An 18,780-nucleotide genomic window follows, 5' to 3' on the forward strand; every position below is an offset into this window, starting at 1 on the left:
AATAGGTGAAGAAACCTTGAAGACCAGAAATTGGATCTTAATGCATTTTGGTGTTTTTAAAATTTTTTTTCTCTTTTCTTTTTAAAATAAATTGTTCGACTACCGAAGATGGATTTTTAAACATTTTTTAAAATAACTGTTTGAATCTCGAGTTCATTTTTCAATGAACTTTTTTGTGCTTTGTTTTTTGTTGTTTTGTTTTTTGTTTTTGCTTTTGAGGAGATAACTAACCCCAGCTGTCTCCAGTCTGACAAAGGTTATTCGAATGGACTTTATCTCCCAGTAGTTTGGAGATGTTTTAGAAGCACGTCCTGTGTTTGAATTGTGGCTGAGAGGTTTCCTTGGCAATGTGAGAAGGAAAATTCTTTCTGCCTCATCATTATTAATTCATGGATTGAGTGTTGGTTCGACCTACAGGAGTAATAGATTGGAACTCAGTGAAGACCCAGACGTTCCTGTTGAGATCAGCCAGCTAATGTAAGTGTGGCAATGTGGTGATGTTTTTTCCCTTCATCAACAGAGTGCACAGTTGTGTAATTTAAGGCATAATTTCCTAGGATTATTAAGAAACTCAGAGGCCATCATCAAGATATATTCACCAACTTTTAGTTTTTGGACAAAACATCTTTTTGAATGTATGTGTCACAATGCATGCCTGTTTTTTTATTTTTTTTTAAGTCTGCAAAAACTCAAAACCAAACTTACCTGCCATTAAGCCAATCCAAAAGTCACAGGTAAGGTGAGAAATCTCTGTAGTGCCATCTCTCCAGAGAAAATGCCCTTAGTAGTTCAGAGTGCATGCGCACAGCTCTTTATAAAATCACAACCTGGTGTCCCATTGTGGAGGTGCCGTGATGTAGCTTCTCTCTCATTCGTAGATGCTTGCAGTTTTGCCATTAACACGAAAACTTTGACAGCTCTTCATATGTACATCCGTAGTAACTTACTTTTAAGAGCTGGTTCTTACATGTGTATTTGTAGAATTGTCATTTATTAGTCTCTAACAGACTGTCCCAATCTGTTAAACCACTGTGAAGGTTTTTGTTTGTTTTATAATTTTATAAAAGCTTTGTGTCACATATTTAGCCATGTTGCTGGAATAAATCTTTTGCTGTTTGAGTGTTTTTAATTGTAGTTCAGTTTTTTATTGCTGAGGTTTGACAGTATTTTATTGGTAACTTTGGTAAAGAAGGATTTTTCACTCTAAACTTGGAAACAAATAGAACTTTGCATTTTCTCTCGGACCTAGATGATTATGTTTTTTATATTTGAAATGTAACTTAAATGTTCTAGTTAATAAGGTATCCCTGCTCTTCCTTTCACAGGCATGGTAGACATTGTCAAATATGAATTGCCTGTGTTGTTGGGTGTCAAGTTATTTTCAACTCCTAGCCACTCCATGTGACTGAGTAGAAGAACCCCTCAGGGGTTCCTAAGCTGACTGCTAGATTCTCCCCTGGCGTGGCCGAGTGGGTTTGAACTGTGCTTAACACCTACCACACTAGGACACCTTCTTCTTCCTCCCATCAAGTCAATTCCAATCTGACCCCATAGGGCAGGGTAGAACTGTTGGGGCTTTCTGAGACTGTAACTCTTTGTGGGCATAGAAAGCCCTATCTTTGTCCCAAGGAACTGGTGGTTTTGAACCACTGACCTTGAGGTTAGCAGCCTAATTCATAACCACTATGCCAACAGGGTTCTTACCTCTTTTCATAGTAGAGTGGATTTTGACTTGAATTTCATTCCCTACATGGATCATTTTAGAGAGAAATTGCATCTTTTAAACCTCCACTTGCATCTCCATTGGTCCAGGTCTTTTGTGCATTAGTCACTTTTTCTTCAAATGGGTCTTATACACTTGTTAAATTTCTATCTCTGGATAGTAATAGTTTTTTTGTGACTGGGACTCTAGTTGTCATGTGAATAGTTGCTGATATAGGAAATTTACTGATTTTGTATACTTAATTACTTATCTAGCTACTAATACTATTTTCAGTATTTTTTAGTCGATTGTTAAATTGTCTAGTTGGCAAGCATAAAATCTGCAGAACTGGATCTTTTTTTTTCCTTTTTGGTCACATTTTGCTTCAAAAAGTTGGTGGAAAAATTCCATTATCATTTTTTTCTTTTTATTCAGTTTCCCCATGGACTTTGAAGCTCCCTCGTGTGTGTGTGCGCGCATTGTGTGTGTGTGTGTTTGTGTGTTTCTTACTGCCTTTTAGAATCTCTGAAACTGCAGTGCACTTCTAGTGTTTTACTGGGTTGCATGCACTGGTGGCGGCTTATGATTAAGGGCTCTTAGTCTAAGAAAGTTCCTCCTCATTTCTCAGGTTTTAATTTTTAGTTTTTAATCAGGAGTGCATGGTATATTTTAGAGTTATTTGCCCCCTCCCCTGCGCCCACAGGCCCTCTACGATTTTACCTATAAAAAATAACAAACCCCATCTCACCCTTTTTTTCTTAGTTTGTCCTCTTTTCCATTTTTAGAATCTGGAGATGACCACAAGGCCTCTGCCGTTAGCATAATGAATTAGTAGACTATATAATGTTAAACCATTCTTAGCCTTCGAGGAAGCCTGTGTGTGTGCGCGTCTGTGTGTTTATGTGATGTGACGATAGACTACTGGTTTGGTGTGCTAATGTTTTATTTAGGATTTTTCATCTGTAACAGAAGTCACATGTCGTTAGCAACTTTAAAGCTTTTGAAAAAGTAGGAAAATTTGTTTTTCAGTCCTTTTCCCCACATAGACACCCTTGAGGAATTATTTCCAAAACTACATGGAATACATAAATTTATATACATTTTTAAACTTTGTGTCTGAAATTTTCTTCCTTGTCCTGAACTGACCTTGAGTTGTAGTGTGAAAGGCTGTGTCTTTATAATATTTCTTGAATGCATAGCATAGTTATCTTTTATAAAAGTTCAGGGAGAAATCTAATGCTAGAGGTTAAAACGCTCTATGTAGTCAATCTGCTTTTTCCTAAAAGTCTGTACGATTGCAATTCAAACAGTTCCCCTGAATCCATGTGTAGGAAGATGCCTCTTTGGAAAATTTCGGCCATGGACATCTTTAATTTTAAGGCTCAAGCCTGTCCCGTATTGAGAAATTTACTTATGTTGTTTCTTTTATTACTATCTCTATCAGTACCATCACTTTATTTTAGAATTTCCATTGTAGTCTCTTGGATCGGTTTCCATGCCATATGCCTTTTCCCATATTTACATTTCTTTCTGGGTTTTTGCTTTGCATTCTGGGTGTTCTGTCAATGATACTTAATCATACATTTATTTAATTTTCTTTGATACTTACTTTGCTGTTGATAGCCTCTACTAAAATTGCTCTCTTTTAAATATTTTTTTGTTTTGGTTTTAAAAAATTGATTATTAATTGTGAGTTAATACAGTTATCATTTCATAATTCGATCACATCATGCAGAATTGTACAGTTGCCACCACAATCAGTTTCTAAACATTCTTTTTCTTCCTGAACTCCTTGGCATTGTGTCCCTTTTATTCCACCATCACCACCACTGTACCCACCATGCCCCCAAACCTTATTCTACTTGATTTTCCTATAGCTTCATCAATCCTGGGTTTCATATACCAGAATACATAAAAACATAACACAACTTCATGAGGGTGACCTCCAGTGACATAATAAGTTCAGAGGTACACCGTAATGTGAACAAACAAAACAAAAATACAGAAAATGTTGAAAACCCTATCAGATCCAGCATGTATCAGAGTGGGGATCAATAGACAAAAAGTTTTATCTCTTTAAGTCAGATTGATGCCTTTGGTGTTCTATGCTCAGCTCTCCAATGCACTCTGTTGAGTAACCACTTTTTTCCATCCCTCAATTGTGGATAGAGGGAATTCACCAGAGGCTTGTTCCTATGGAGTTGCCGTGCGGGAGGAGACTAGATCATTGTTTTTTTCTTTTTCCACATAAGCTATTTGTTCACACCCTTTGTCCATAGTGTGTTCATTTATATCAATCCTATATCCTTCTGAAAGTATGCATTATATGAAAAAAATTTTCCCTCCTTTTCATACATTAACTTAGGGTTGGGGAGGGAGAGTACTATCAGATTGTTACCGTCTACTTTTAAATAGCTATCTTCTGTTGGAAGAAATCAGGATTTTCTTGGCAACTTAGATATTTATTCTTCCCTCTTAAAATTTAAGAAGCAATTTATTGGTTTTCTATATGGAGTGGCAGTGATTCCCAATAATGTTTAAAATTCTGATTTCTATAAAGGTTTTCTTGAATAACAAGCAATCCATTGTCTCCCTTAGTCCAACTACAAGAACTCAACACATACAGCATTCATAAAGGAGCTCTTCTGTTGAACAGAAAGGCTGTGCCCGTCCATTCCACAGTTTCCCAACACTCCTACCTGGAGTTGAGGGAGTGTTACTGAATCTAACTGGAGAAGAATTGCCACCATTCAATTCATGCTGGTCTATTTCTTAGCTGCAGTTTGTTGTTTGGTTATGATGTTGGGGCTTCCCTGAAAACCAGGAAGTTTTCACAGATGCTTTTTCCGGCTGTTGGTTTCAGGTGTGAAATTAATGTTCGGTCCCACTTTTCTCCTTTACACCACCACCACCCTCCCCCCCAAAAAGTTAGGGTAACATTTTCTTTTGATCATGTTAGTACGTTTCTTTTTTGCACTTAACCCCCAAAAAACCCAGAATTTTGTTTCAAAGCTATGCATTTAATTTTTTTTACAAAGCAGCCGTATCACCTTCAAATTACTCTCCAGTCCACTTAATACATTTGGCAAATCTGCGATTCCATTCTTAAAGGAAACATTTTTCAAACTCATCTGAATGGATGGCTGACAGCATCTCCCTCATTTTTTTTCTTCATATCTTCTATGTCTTCAAACTGCTGTCCTTTCATGTCCCTCTTTATTTGCTGAAGCAAAAAGAAGTCACAGGGAGCCGAGATCAGGTGAGTAAGGTGTGTGGGGCATTAGAGGCATGCTGTTTTTTGCCCAAAACTGGAGCACTGAGATGGCTGTGTGAGCTGGTGCATTTTTGGTGGCAAAATCAGTCTCCCTTCTACCACAAATCTGGCCTTTTTTTGTCACACACTGTTATGCAATCTTTTCAGAACCTCTCAATCAGGGGTCCTCAAACATTTTACACAGGGTGTTAGTTCACTGTCCCTCAGACCTGTTGGAGGGCAGGACTATAGTTGAAAAAAAAACTATGAACAAATTCCTATGCATACTGCACATATTCTTATTTTGAAGTAAGAAAACAAACGTAGCAAAAACATCTGGTAGGCCCCATGTGGCCCACGGACCATAGTTTGAGGACACCTGCTCTAAATAGAAAGCTTGATGAACAGTCTGACCTGGTAGAATGAACTCCAAATGCAGGTTTGTTATCAATCAACATTTCACCTTTTTTGAAATGAGAAAACCACTGGTACGCTTGAGTTTTTCCCATAGTGCTGTCCTTGTAAGCTGTGTTCACCATCACAACCATTTTTATGGCATTTTTCCCAAGCAGGAAACAAAATTTCACAGCTGCATGCTGTGAATTGGCCATCACAAAAAATGAGGATCAAGTGAAACTGCTTTTACAAAAAAAATTCACTGTGACCTTCCCAGAAAACCTTCCCAGGGGATGCCAGTGGGTACACAAACTTAAGGCAAGTTGCCCAATGCTTGCCTAGTGGTAAAAATTCAGACCATGAAAGGTCTGCTTTGTCCACTGCAATTCCGGTTTATTTGGGGTACCCCCTCGTATGTCACTACAATTTGAATAGCCCTTAGAGCAGCAGTTCTCAACCTGGGGGTCGCAATCCCTTTGGGGGCCGAAGGACCCTTTCACGGGTCACCTAATATATCCTGCATATCAGATAGTTATCTTAAGATTCTTAACAGGAACAAAATTATAGTTATGAAGTAGCAATGAAAATAATTTTATGGTTGGGGGTCACCACGACATGAGGGACTGTATTAAAGGGTCATGGCATTAGGAAGGGTGAGAACCACTGCCTTAAGAGACCTGGTCACATTTGAGGCAGTTTTTTAAACTTTCGGTGTGTAGAATGCACTCCCTGGTTTGGGGAGCCTACCTAGTGGTTCACTGAGGTGCTTTTAAAGGTCTAGCCAGACAACCAAACCACACCCACTGCCTGCCAGTCAATTTCTGGTCCCATAGGGTTTTCAAGGACTAAATACAGGGGTAACTTACCAAATCTTTCTCCTATATAATGACTGGTGAGTTCAAACTACCTCACATTTGGTTACAGCCAAGTTTTTACCCACTGCCACCAATGTTCACTCTAGCCAGATAGGACACACTTAGATTTTTGTTCCATCTGTGTTGTATTACATTACAGATACTATATTGTGCTGAGCAGATAAACAGATTCATCAACTTAGCACTGACTACTGTTAACATTTCAGTGTGTATTCTTTCTGATTTTGATTTGAGTGAGAGCTGACAGAAAAAATTGGTTTTCCTTTGAGCAGTTTACACACATTTTGTTTCATGACATTTATTGCAATCCCCATAATGCAACATCGCTTATCACTTCCTCCCCTGGTTACCATTGTCATTCATCTTTTATCGGGTCCCTTCCTGCTTTCTGACCTTTATTCCTGGGCAGGTGCTGTTCTTTTGTCCTTTAATGGCTGATTATTCGTAAAGTGTGTACCTCCTTGGTTTAATTGTTCACCCTATAGACTTGTATTGGTTGATGGAGCCATGGGCGGAGTTTAAGTTTTAAGCATGAAGAGTGACTAAAGGGCCAAGGTATTTCGAATTTCATATTTTTCTCCCACTCCATCCAGAACCTCTTACTGTGATCCCTTTCCGGGCCATCAGCAGTGGTTGCTGGAACCATGTAGCTCTTCTGGTCTCAAGGTCCTGGACACTGAGGGTCCTGTGGTTCATTATCCCTTTAGACTAGTTTCCGTTCGTCTTCGCTTTTCTTCACACTTCTTACCAGTAGATAACCTAGATAACTGGGATGTTTTTCCCCTCTTAGCATGGTTTTATGTGTATATTTTTATATGTGATATGATATTTTTAAGCATCCATATTTCTACAGCACCAATATAATCTTAATGCAAAAACTCACTGCCATTGAGTCAATTCTGACTCATACCAACCCCATGGGCAAAATAAAATTGCTCCTGTGGGGTTTTCAAGACTAAATCTTGAAGGGAGCAGCTATATTATATGGATGTACCATAATTTTTTGAAAATCTCTAGTATTTGAACATTTAATTTCTAGGTAGTGGTTAGTAGAAACAAGATGGTGATAAACATCCCGGTATAGTAGCTTTTTGCTGACTGTTTACTTTGGTATATAAATTCTAGAAATGAAGGTGTTAGGTCAGGCTAAAGGTTTTAAGTTACACTGGTGGTAAATACTTATTGATGACTTAGATTAATGTCGAGGCTGGGTTTCATTCTGCAGTGCTATTATCAGAAGATGGATTTGGATTTCCAGCTGTGCCCCAGTGTTTCTGAAACCTGGCACTTGCTACAAGAGTTATAGAAACGTCTCCCTTATTCTCATGACTTCTTATCCCACAGAAGTGCCCGTGGACACTAATAGGGATCAGCGTTATGGCAGGAACTGGAGAGGAGAATATCGAATCTTTTTTGTGGTTGTTGTTTCACTATTTTATGGGAAGAGCGCCAAGAAATTTCTTCTTGTTTCTGTCCCCTCCCCACCCCCATGACTGCTTAAATTGATTTTTTTAACTAAATAACATATACACATGGTACAGAAATGAAAAACTTATTTTTCCACAGATCTATAAGTAAGAAGGATAAACTCTCTTTTTGTTTAAAAATAGTCTACCTGTACCCACTGGCCTGTGCTCTTTTCACCACCCATATTTGATGGGCACATTGTGTTCATAGAGTGCTTCCTCCTCTTTGCCCTTTGCTGCAGGACCCTCTGTTAACATCAGTGTCTCATTTTGTTTGGTGTGTGTATGAAGCTTTTTTCCCCTCTATATTTATTTTATTGAATTGCTTACACAGCAAAACATACTCCCATTCAGCAGTTTCTTTTTGTAACTTTGTAGCCTTGATTTCATTCTGCTGGTCATGCTGCCATTCTCACCCTGCTTTTCTGTGTCCCCGTTCCTCTCCCCCAAAAAACGATGAACAAATTACTATGCACTCTGCACATATCTTATTTTGAAGTAAAACAAAACGGCAGAAACACCTGGCGGGTTGGATAAATGTCCTCAGCGGGCCGCATGTGGCCCACAGGCCCTAGTTTGAGGACGCCTGGTATAAACTCACTGGCCCCTAGAGTTCCTATTGAATCCCTCAAGTTGCTGTTGTCGTCTGACCCCATATAAGTAGTGTGTAATGCTTAAGGCAGATCTTTTGTTGCTAGTTAAACTATTCATCAGTTTTAAGAACACTTCAGGATTATTTTTGGTTTGAGGTTGAAAGATTGTCTCGGGGCCGTAGTTTAAGGATCCATCCTGAATGACTTCAGAAAATCTAGGCACTCTGAGTATTTGCAATTCTGTTGTGCATTTCCCCCCCTTTGATCAGAATGTTCAGTAATAGTAAGTGGACGCCATCTCGCACTTCGGGTCTGATAAGGGAGGCCGTTGTTCATAAAGACATTTAGCCGTACATGGCATGTCCTCCTCCTATGCCTGATTTCACCTCTTCCTCTTTTAACCCAGGCGCTGCCCTATGAGATAGGTAGTTGAAAGGTTGCGTGAAACATGCTGTAAGGCCAGTTACTGAGTGGTCAAACCCATAGAGGTTTGGTTGTACACACGCAGCCTCAGTAGCTACTTTCTTCTCTTTGCTGTTGTAAGAAAATTTTCTCCCACAACTTTAGCCAGTACAACTTTCTTATAGGCATGTACCTTACTGACAGTAATTATAATGATCAGTTGTACAACTCTACCCTTAATTAATGTCATTTCCCCCGTCATTGTTAAACTCCCCTTTACCCTTTCTCCTGGCCCCTGATAACCATTGCTTTCTTTCTTGTACATTTGTCATTTTAAAAATCTTTTTCTCTAAACAAGGTCATACAATATTCTTTTGTGATTAACTTTGCTCAGCTTTCTCTTTAAACTCCATCTATTCTACAGTATTACATAGTTACAAAATGTATTACACAGTTAACAAAGCTCTAATATGGACCAAGACGCCATTTTTCTGACTGTGTGAGCAGTATTCTATTGCATGTATGCCCCCGCGTTTTGTTCATCCATTCAGTGGTTGAAGGACATTTAGGTTGTTTCCACCTTGGAGCAGTTGCAGTAGTGCTGCAGTGGACATTGGTCTACAAGTCTGGGTCTGCGTTCAGGTCCTGTGGGTATTGCTGGGATGGCTGGTTCGTGTGCTGGTTCTAGTGTTGTTTTTTGGAGAACCCCCCACACTGGTTTCCACAGCTGCTATCACATTTAACCTTCCTCCAGCCAGGGGTAAGTTCCAACTTTCCTGGAATCTTCTCCAACCTTTATGATTTTCTGGGTGTTTTGTTTATCTTACCATCTTCTGGGAGTGTAGCGGTCAGTTATGCATTGAGCTGCTAACTACAGTGTTGGTTCAAATCCACCAACCACTCCACCGGAAAAAGATGAGGGTGTCCGTTCTGTAAAGATTTAAAATCTCCCCAAAGAAGCAGTTCCACCCTATCCTGTAGAGTTAGACTTGACTTGATGGCAGTGTAGGTAGTTGGATGGCTAATGATGCTAAGTGTCTTTTCATTTGTCTTGTGGCCATTTGGATGTTGCTTTGGTGAAATCACCTTCGTATTCCATTTTTCAATTGCCCTCTTATTTTTCTTCCCATTTCAGTTGCTTTCACCCTTGCCTGTTTTTTCCTGTTCTTCTTTGCGTATGTATGCCAGGTATGCAATTCTGTAGCCATCTTCCTTATATAAAGCAGTTCTATAGGTGTTTCCAGAGGCACCGTTTCCCCTGCCTAGTTATTAATGGAGTTTGAAATAACAAAAGTGCTTGTGAAAATACTGCAACTTTTGTCAATTAGATAAAAAGCACCTAGTTTGCCCAAAATGTTCCATTTGAGAAAAAATTAAGTCCCATTAATAATGTAAACTGTGAATCGTTTATTGAGGTAGCAATGCATGCTCATTTAATTTTTTTGTGGAACAATGTAGTGCACTGTAAGAAATATAAAGAAAGGACATAGCTAGTCCTTAACAAAAATTGCCATTATATATTGGCATATACATTATCACATAAGAATAAAATATGAACAAAATGTTTTTAAAACTATAGGCAAATACATATTAATATAATTGAGATTTGCTTTTAACAGTATAATCTCATTGGAATGATTTATTTGGAGGAAGAAAGTTGGAAGAATTTACCTGAAATGCTTTCATTGTCTTCTCGTTTTAGGATTGCATTTTAAAGACGATTTCTGTGCTTGAGTGTTGTTGTGCAAGATAAAGCCCGTTTCCAGAGGACCTAAACCTGTTCCAGAGCCCTTGGAGCTGGTCCTCACTTTGAGGAAGAAGTGGCTTGTGCTCAAGAAGCCACTTCTCATCTTGGGATCCACCCAGCATGCCTAATCAAGGAGAAGACTGCTATTTTTTTTTCTATTCTACATGTACCAAAGTAAGAATGAGTATCTGAGTCAGTTCTTTCCTAGTGTTTAGGGTAAAATCATCCTAGCATATTAAATTGGTTTTACATTTTCTTTTGCTCAACTATTACCTACAGTACCTTGAAAACCTCAGTGTGCTGCTCTAATTTTACCCTCTTTAGTGAACTCATCTCCCTGTGTTCACTACTAGTGAAAAAGCCGGGCCGTATCATCACTGAGTAGTTATTCCCTTACGTTATCAATCTGTTTGGGGTGCCTTTGGAATTAAGTGCTGCTAACTTTGATTTTATTTACTTTGTCTTAAATGAGCAAGTGGATTGGATTATATAAATATCTTGAAACCGTAATGGGTTGAATTTTCACTTAATCACCCCCCTACCCCCACCCACACACCGATTTCTTCCTAACTATTAAGCATGCATGTTGTCAGCTCAGATGAGAGGCACCGTTAAGAAACACATTTGAGGAAATGAGAGGTTTCCATCCTCGGATTGGTCTTCACCCATCTCCGTGGGCTTCTGCCTTGCCTGCCTTTGCTCAATCCTTTGTGCTTACCTACACTTCAGGAGATTCTGACTATAGACATTCCACCTACATACTTTGAGGCCAGGGTTGCTTACCTTGTGCTTCTCTGTCTTTACAGGGTGACAGCTGCCCATTCCGTCACTGTGAAGCTGCTCTAGGAAATGAAACTGTTTGCACATTATGGCAAGAAGGGCGTTGTTTTCGACAGGTGTGCAGATTTCGGCACATGGAGATTGATGTAAGTTTTGAGTTTGCGTTCTAATAAGTAGTTTGGGGTGATGGGTAGCCCAATAAAAACCTAAACCAAAAATAGAACATTTTATACATCTCAGCGTGGGTTGAATTTCAATTTACTGATGATTCAATGAGATGTGTGTCTTGCCATGCTGCTCATTTAATGTCTAAATGGTAAGAAGCATAAATCGGTATAATGTTCTCTGCATGGCAGTTTGGTCATATATCTAGAGCCTGAGTGTGTGTGCGTGTGTGTGTGTGTACATACAGGAAGTATTTGTGTATCTATATTTATTTTAGGAAATGATTTCACACTTCTAAGTTTTAAGTGCAGTATTACTAACCCTCACCCCACCCCCGCCCAGCTATCTGAGAGTTGCTGCCATGCCAATCACCTGCGGATAGCTTCATGAGTATTTCCCACAAACGAGAAATCGTGTGACATAGCCAGACTATTGCCATCAAGATTAGAAAGTTAATATTGCTCCCTCCGTTTAATCCTTAAATCCCATACACATCTTGCCAATTGCCCAAGTGAGGCCTGTTATAAATAGCAATACGGGTGAGTTCAGAGTCAGATGTTAACATTCATTGTCATGACTATTTAGTCTCCTTCAGTCCAGAATAGTTGCTCTTTCTTTCTTTGCCCTTCATTAGCCTCGACACTTCCGTAATTTCAGATGATTTATTTTACACTACATCCCTCAATTTGGAATTGACTGCTATTTCTCATGGCTAAATTCAGGTTGTGTATTTTGGGCAAGAAGCTCAGAGATGCCATAGTCTGTCTACTCATTGCGTGACATCAGGGAGCATTTAGTTTTATTTCCCCGTCACTAGTACTGCTACTTGCGATCACTTGATTAAGGGAGTGTTGGCTAAACTCAGCAAACCTTTTCTTTTAATAATTAGTAAGCACTATTTATTAATGAACTAAGATGCTTTGAGATCCTGTAAATGTCACCCCACCCCCCCCCTTTTTTTTTTAACCAAACTTGAAAATTCTTGCTAGCTGTATTCATGCTAGTGTGAACTCCTGGGTTTCTTCTTTTGTTCAATGTTTGTTTTTCTTTTTCTTCTTTTGTTCAGTGTTATCATTCATTACTGTCATTTTGTTTTCATGCTCAAAGTGACCAATAGGGTGTGGCTAGTAGGGCTTCCAATTGTCCTAGCTGACGTGTTCCCATTTTTCTTGGAGCACCTCTTTTTTTTGGTGACCTACTGAGATTCTTCGGGCTCCTTTTGTACTTTTCCTATTCCAGCCTTGGAATCAACCATTCCTCCAAGGATCCCTGGTTCCTTTCAGTGAAGAATGTTTATAGAACTTAAGACCATGGCTGCGCCTGCTGTGTCACTGGCTCCAGGTCCTCTCAGTGGACAGAGCTAGGAGATACATAGATGTATATACATGCTCACACTTACAGCATCATGTATTAAAATATGTCATGATGGTGCTGGTGGAGGTGATTTAGTCTGTTCTGACTCGTGGTGTCCCATGCTCCATAGGGTTTCAAGGCTGGGATCTTTTGGAAGCAGTTTGCCAACGCGCTGGTGTGAGCCTTTCAGATAATAGTGTAGTTCTTAACCATTTGTGCCACCAGGGTTTGCTCTCCTTGCAATATGTATTGAAATTTATGAGTTCACATAGATGCCTCTAGTTCCAAGTTCAAACAACGGTTCTTCTCTCCAAAAGTGAGAAACCTTGTCTCCATCGCAAATGCTAGCTTTACTGCTTGGTCAGCTCCCCATTATGTAAACCACTATTGTAGCATAGCTTTGCTTTCCCGCTGCCTCTTCACACAAGAGGCTCCGATACAGAAACAGTCCTTTTGCTTTGTGTCAACTCCAGCACTCCCTGCCAGACTTCACGAGGACCCCTTCGTCACCCTGCCGAAGCTCCCACTGCCGTGCAGAGTGTTCTCCTCAGCCTGCTTGCTCTCCAGCTCTGCCGCCACTCTCCCCTCAGGGACACCTTGCCTTCCTCCCCTGCCTTAGTCTTTGATGCCCCTCCATGGTAATACCCCCTCACCCTACCTTGAACTGGTCTGCTGCACAGAAGCCTGCTGAGGCTCCAGCGCTGTGCATCGGGCAGCTTCCTGTGCATATGCCCTCGTAACCTGTCATGTGGACATTGTCCTCAGTCCGGTCAAGTGCCAGGACCCTAATCTGGGCCACCATGTGCCATCCTCATCCAGCATGGATGCCAGCCACCTGCAGCCCCACCTAATGATTTTGGACTGAATCGCTTGGGAGGGTCTGGGTAAGAAGGACAAGGCTGTGTGTGTGTGTGTGTGTGTGTGTGTGTGTGTGTGTGTGTGTGTGTGCGCGTGCGCGTGCGCGCGCGCGCTCGCCGTGCCAGGGGCCACATAGTCTGGTTCCAGATTTCTGTTCTCTTAATTCTAGGCTGCCAGTCTTCCAAATAGCAGTGAATTCCTTCAGTAAACTCAGAGATACAAATACTTTGTACCTTATGAAAATGTACTGTGATATCATTGGTGACATGTAAATTGGCACAATTCCCATGGCAGGTGCGCCAGGGCCCCCAAGTCAGCCCCTATAGTTAGGGTTTTGAAGGTCGCAGCATAGCATGTTATCCATTATCTATGGTTAAGATTTAATAGTTAGAACACATAGCTGATCAGAAAGAATCAGACTCAGGAGTCTGGGGGAATGACTGGCTGCACAGTCCCTTGCAGGCTCTCTTCTTCTCGAAAGAGGTGGTATCATCGTGGGCACACTCTTGCTTCAGCAACAAAAGTGCACCATGTGTGCAGAGTTTCGGTCCAAGGGAGTTTGTTCAGAGACTCAGGGCCTGAGAAGAAGACAGGCATTCAGCGTAAAACATTATTTGCACAGTCTGGGGACCTTAAACCCCTTATTCATCAACTGTTGACTGGGAGCATTCCAAGAACCACCTTATGGGATGTCAACCCCATGCTACTCTCCTCTTACTGGTCACCGTCTCCAGCCAGCTGTGTGAAGCTCTGCTGCACAGAGGTCAGTGTGTCCACCTCCTAAACTCTCTGCAGCATAAGTCAGAGTAGTAAAATTGGAAATAACTGTTCTTCAGTTAAAATAAATTCTGATGTAATGGCATTCCGGACAGCTATTCACAAACGTTTTTAAAAGGAAAATTCTTACATATTGTTAAGAAAAGATCAACGTATTTTGAGCAAAAGAGGCAAAGTGTTTGGCATTATCATTTATGGAAAAAGGATAATCTGTTTTTGTTTGCCGCATGCATTTGAAAAACAATTTTGAAGTAAAAGGAGTAACTTAATAATGACTTGTAGGGAGCATGGATAGAAAAGAACCATTTACTGGTATCTCTTATCTGTGTCTGAAACATGTGCTATGTTATGTGTTAATAACTGTGTAGGAGAAGCGTGTTTGTATGTGGGATGTGCTGCTCACTGAGAAGTCTACAGAATTATGTGGAATTCCTTTCTTTTAAACAAGTGTGCATATGTGTGTTTATGACAAAAATAAACGTATTCTATGTAAAAATAAGTGGTGCTCTTTGGTATTTTAGCATAACAAGCCTCTATTTTCTGTTTTTCAAGTATTTTCATGTTTATGTTTTTAGTTAGAAATAAAATCCTGTAAATGTTTTAAATCAAATAAATGTCAGGTAACTCTAGCATAAAGAGGATACTATTACAAACGTCATTCTATAATTTTAAAATTGTTTCCCGCAAAAAAGAACTCACCCGAGTAAGGACTGGTGATTAGGTTCTGGTTTGAGGGAGAAATAATTGAAAAATTGTTACACATTCTTAGCTAAAAAGCAATGACAGCCATTACACCTACATTTGGATCAGAGAGGAAACTAATTCTACTTTTGAAAGGTAAAGATACTTGCTGTACATTGTGAATAATCAAGCATGAGGCATGAAAATGGGGCCATACATTACTTTTTTTCCAAATTACCCTTCAGAAGTGTTGAATTAATTTAAGTTTCTGTTAGCAGCTTGTGCGCAGCCTGATTTTTCCATGCCTCAGAAAAACATGTTATCAAATGTTATCAATCTCACTTCACTAGGTTTTGCTCTTCACCGTTTTTGAAGCCTTTCGTGCTTATTGTTTCTCTCATAGGCCTCCATATTTTAAATTTCTGCGTTACTATTGCTGGTCTTTGCTGGAATTGTAAGCCTGAAGCTGCTGGTTGCGATGAGAGTCAACACATGCAGATAACTAATCAAAGGGCAGCTATTTGTTCAGAAATGCTTGTTACCTCTGAATTTTCATTTTTGTATTTAAGTATATGATAGAGAAAATTAGAGGAATCAGACCAGACAGATGAAAGAATTTTCACAAACTGACAGCAACCCAATCAAGAAATGGGGCTTTGCCAGAGTTGTGTGTGTTGTCACTCACTGACCTCCAGGGCTAGTCCCCTCTGACTGCCATGGAGAGGTTGTGACTGTCTGGAACTCCATCTAAACGGAATCATAGAATGTGTGTGCTTCTTGGCACTGCATCTGGGTGCTCCATACAGCAGTGGCTATTATTGGACAATATTCCATGACTATTGCAAGCTAGCCTTCCTGCTGCTGATGGCCTTGTGGGTGGTGTGCATTTTGGAGCTATTTTGGAAAAGTATTGTTTGGACATCCCATTGAGGGGGTGGGGGGAACTATTCTTTATAGGGGTCATTTTGAGAACCTGATATTAGTGTGACCCGGATGCTTATTCCCAGGTGTGCTGCGAGTGTGCTTCATTAAGGGCAGGTGACCTTGGGAAGTAGATATGCCATCTCTAGCCTGTTAGGCAAGCCTTACTTTGAAGTCACTAACAGGGTGAATTTGCTGAAAGCCTTGAATTCTTGGCTCCAAATTATCACTGCAGTTTTGTTAGTCCTTCCTCTTGCCATACACTTTGCCGGGCAAAGTTATATAATCATAAGAAACCAGCTGGTCTAGCTAATGTTTTTCCTACTTTATAGCCGAGAAGACTAAGGCTTCAGGGGTATAAGATGATTCGTCTAAAGGCCACGTGACCAACAGCACAATAAATATGTCGGACCTTGTCGCTTACTTTCTGCTTAGTTTTGATGACTACCATCCTACTCTCAAGGCTTAGGCATTTAGAGACTCTGGGATGAGGGCAAGGAGGAAAGTGCATCAGAGAAACTCCTCCCTTAGCACCTCCATCCCCTCACCTGCCTTAAAGTGTGTCACGTTCCACAGCAACTAATCTTCCTGCTCGAAACCATCTCAGGGCCTCAGGTTTCTGAACCCTGTTAGGGATTTTAACCCCACCCCAAAATTCCCCGATTAATGTATGTATCACTCCATTTTTTTTATTTGAGGGAAAAAAATATGTTTGTCTTTCCTACAGAAAAAACGCAGTGAGATTCCTTGCTATTGGGAAAATCAGCCCGTGGGATGTCAGAAGCTAAACTGCGCTTTCCATCACAACAGAGGACGTTACGTGGATGGCCTCTTCCTGCCGCCAAGCAAAAGTGAGATGCTTGTCATTTTCAAGAGCGCTTACTGCCTCACAGACTCCTGTCTGCTCTATAGAGAGCACATCATTAGGGCTTTCACTCTAGTTGAGTCTAGATTCAGTGACTTGTACGCCATTTGCTGTAAGCCTTGCTTCTTCGCAAATGTTTCTTAGAGTGACGGTTTAATTCATTTCTCATTTTCCTACGAGACCTAGAGAAGTTTTTAAAAGACACTTGGGTCTCTAGGCCCTGCTGTAACAAAGCTAACCCTCCTCCTGTTTGTGAAGTCAAGTTTTACTGGAACTTAAAACATTCTGTGGCTGGCTTTGTGCTGCAAATGTAGAGTGGTTGAAAACAGTGGCTTCATAAAGTTTGTGGGAAAACCCCCTTGTATATGACCTGCAAAGCTTAAGATATTTACTGTACAGCTGTTTACAGAAAAAAGTTGCTAGCTAGGCTGTAACCTAAAATAACACTTGCACCTGACAAAAAACTAGTTTGTTTTGGGAAATGCAAATTGCAAATAAATGTTACTATAATTTGCAGTGGACCCAATGGCAGTGGGTCTGTTTTGTTTAGGCTTGTAGCAGCAAGCAAGGAGCCTTGTCACACTATGGGTGAAAGGTCAATGGTCCAAACACGGCAGCCACTTCTTGGGAGACAGACCTGGTAGTCTGCTCTGATAAAGATGAAAGCCCCTGCTATTGAATCAATTTGGACTCATTGGGATCCTATAGGACAGAATAGCACTGCTCTATAGGATTCTGAGCATGGAGAGCTTCCTGGGAGCAGACAGTTCCATCTTTATCCCTTGAAGTGGGCATGTGATTTTAAACCACTGGCATGAAGCCCAACACTTTAACTGTCTTGTAAAGCAATCTCATTGATCAGTTACTCTGTCCTGTAGACTTGCAAGTTGAATTGATGGCAGTGGGATGTTGTTTGGCTTTTGGTTCATTTTATCAGCAGTGTAATGATTACCCCTTTTTAAAAAAAAAAAATCATTTTATTGGGGGCTCATACAACTCTTATAATCCATACATATATCCATTGTGTTGAGCACATTTGTACATTTATTGCCATCAAAACATTTTCTATTTGAGCCCTTGGTATCAGCTCTTCATTTTTCCCCCTCCTTCCAAAATGAACCCTTGATATTCTATATCTTAGCAAAAGGCCGAGAAGCGATCCCCTTGATAATCTATAAATTACTCTTTTTTTCATGTCTTACACTGTCCAATGTCTCTCTTCATCCACTTTTCTGTTGTCCGTCCCCTAGGGAGGGGGTTATATTTAGATCATTGTGATGATTCGCCCTTTCTCCCCCCCACCTTCCCCTAACCGTCCTGGTATCACTGCTCTCATTTTTGATCCTGAGGGGTTTATCTGTCCTGGATTCCCTGTGTTTCGAGCTCCTAACTGTACCAGTGTACATCCTCTAGTCTAGCCGATTTGTAAGGTAGAATGGAATCATGATGGGGGCAGGAGGGAAGCATTAAAGAACTAGAGGAAAGTTGTTTCATCGGTACTATACTGCACCCTGACTGGCTCATCTCTTCCCCGCAACCCTGCTGTAAGGGGATGCCCAGTTGCCTACAAATGGGCTTTGGGTCCCCAATCTGCACTCCTCCTCATTCACAATGATAGGGCACCTCACGATCACACAGGCTGTTCTGCTTCTTCCATGTGGTCTTTGTTGCTTCTCAGCTAGATCACCACTTGTTTACCTTCAAGCATTTAAGACTCCAGACGCTATATCTTTTGATAGCTGGGCACCATCAACTTTCTTCACCACATTTGCTTATGCACCCACGTTGCCTTCAGCGATCATGTCAGGAAGGTGAGCATCATGGAATGCCAGTGTAATAGAACAAAGTATTCTTGCATTGAGGGAGTACTTGAGTAGAGGCCTAATGTCCATCTGCTACCTTAATACTAAATATATATATTTTTTTTTTTTCACATGTGCACATAC

General features: G+C 40.5%; 1 protein-coding gene across 14 annotated transcripts in view; it reads left to right on the forward strand.

Annotated features, from left to right (window-relative positions):
• The window catches only part of ZC3H11A (zinc finger CCCH-type containing 11A), a 46,488-nt gene that overhangs the window by 7,153 nt on the left and 20,555 nt on the right, over window positions 1-18,780 (forward strand). For 5 of the 14 annotated variants that reach the window (XM_075529156.1, XM_075529149.1, XM_075529152.1 and 2 more), the window contains 5 exons: window positions 418-477; window positions 9,823-9,875; window positions 10,390-10,608; window positions 11,241-11,360; window positions 16,697-16,820. In XM_075529156.1, coding sequence (XP_075385271.1) covers window positions 10,555-10,608; window positions 11,241-11,360; window positions 16,697-16,820 — 298 coding nt within the window. In that variant the 5' untranslated portion in view covers window positions 418-477; window positions 9,823-9,875; window positions 10,390-10,554. Of the gene's footprint in view, window positions 1-5; window positions 478-9,822; window positions 9,876-10,389; window positions 10,609-11,240; window positions 11,361-16,696; window positions 16,821-18,780 lie in introns of those variants that run through there. The other 9 variants (XM_075529163.1, XM_075529160.1, XM_075529162.1 and 6 more) reach the window with 2 other exon arrangements.

The sequence above is a fragment of the Tenrec ecaudatus genome, chromosome 1 (genome assembly GCF_050624435.1).
Source record: "Tenrec ecaudatus isolate mTenEca1 chromosome 1, mTenEca1.hap1, whole genome shotgun sequence".
Taxonomy (NCBI): Eukaryota; Metazoa; Chordata; class Mammalia; order Afrosoricida; family Tenrecidae; genus Tenrec; species Tenrec ecaudatus.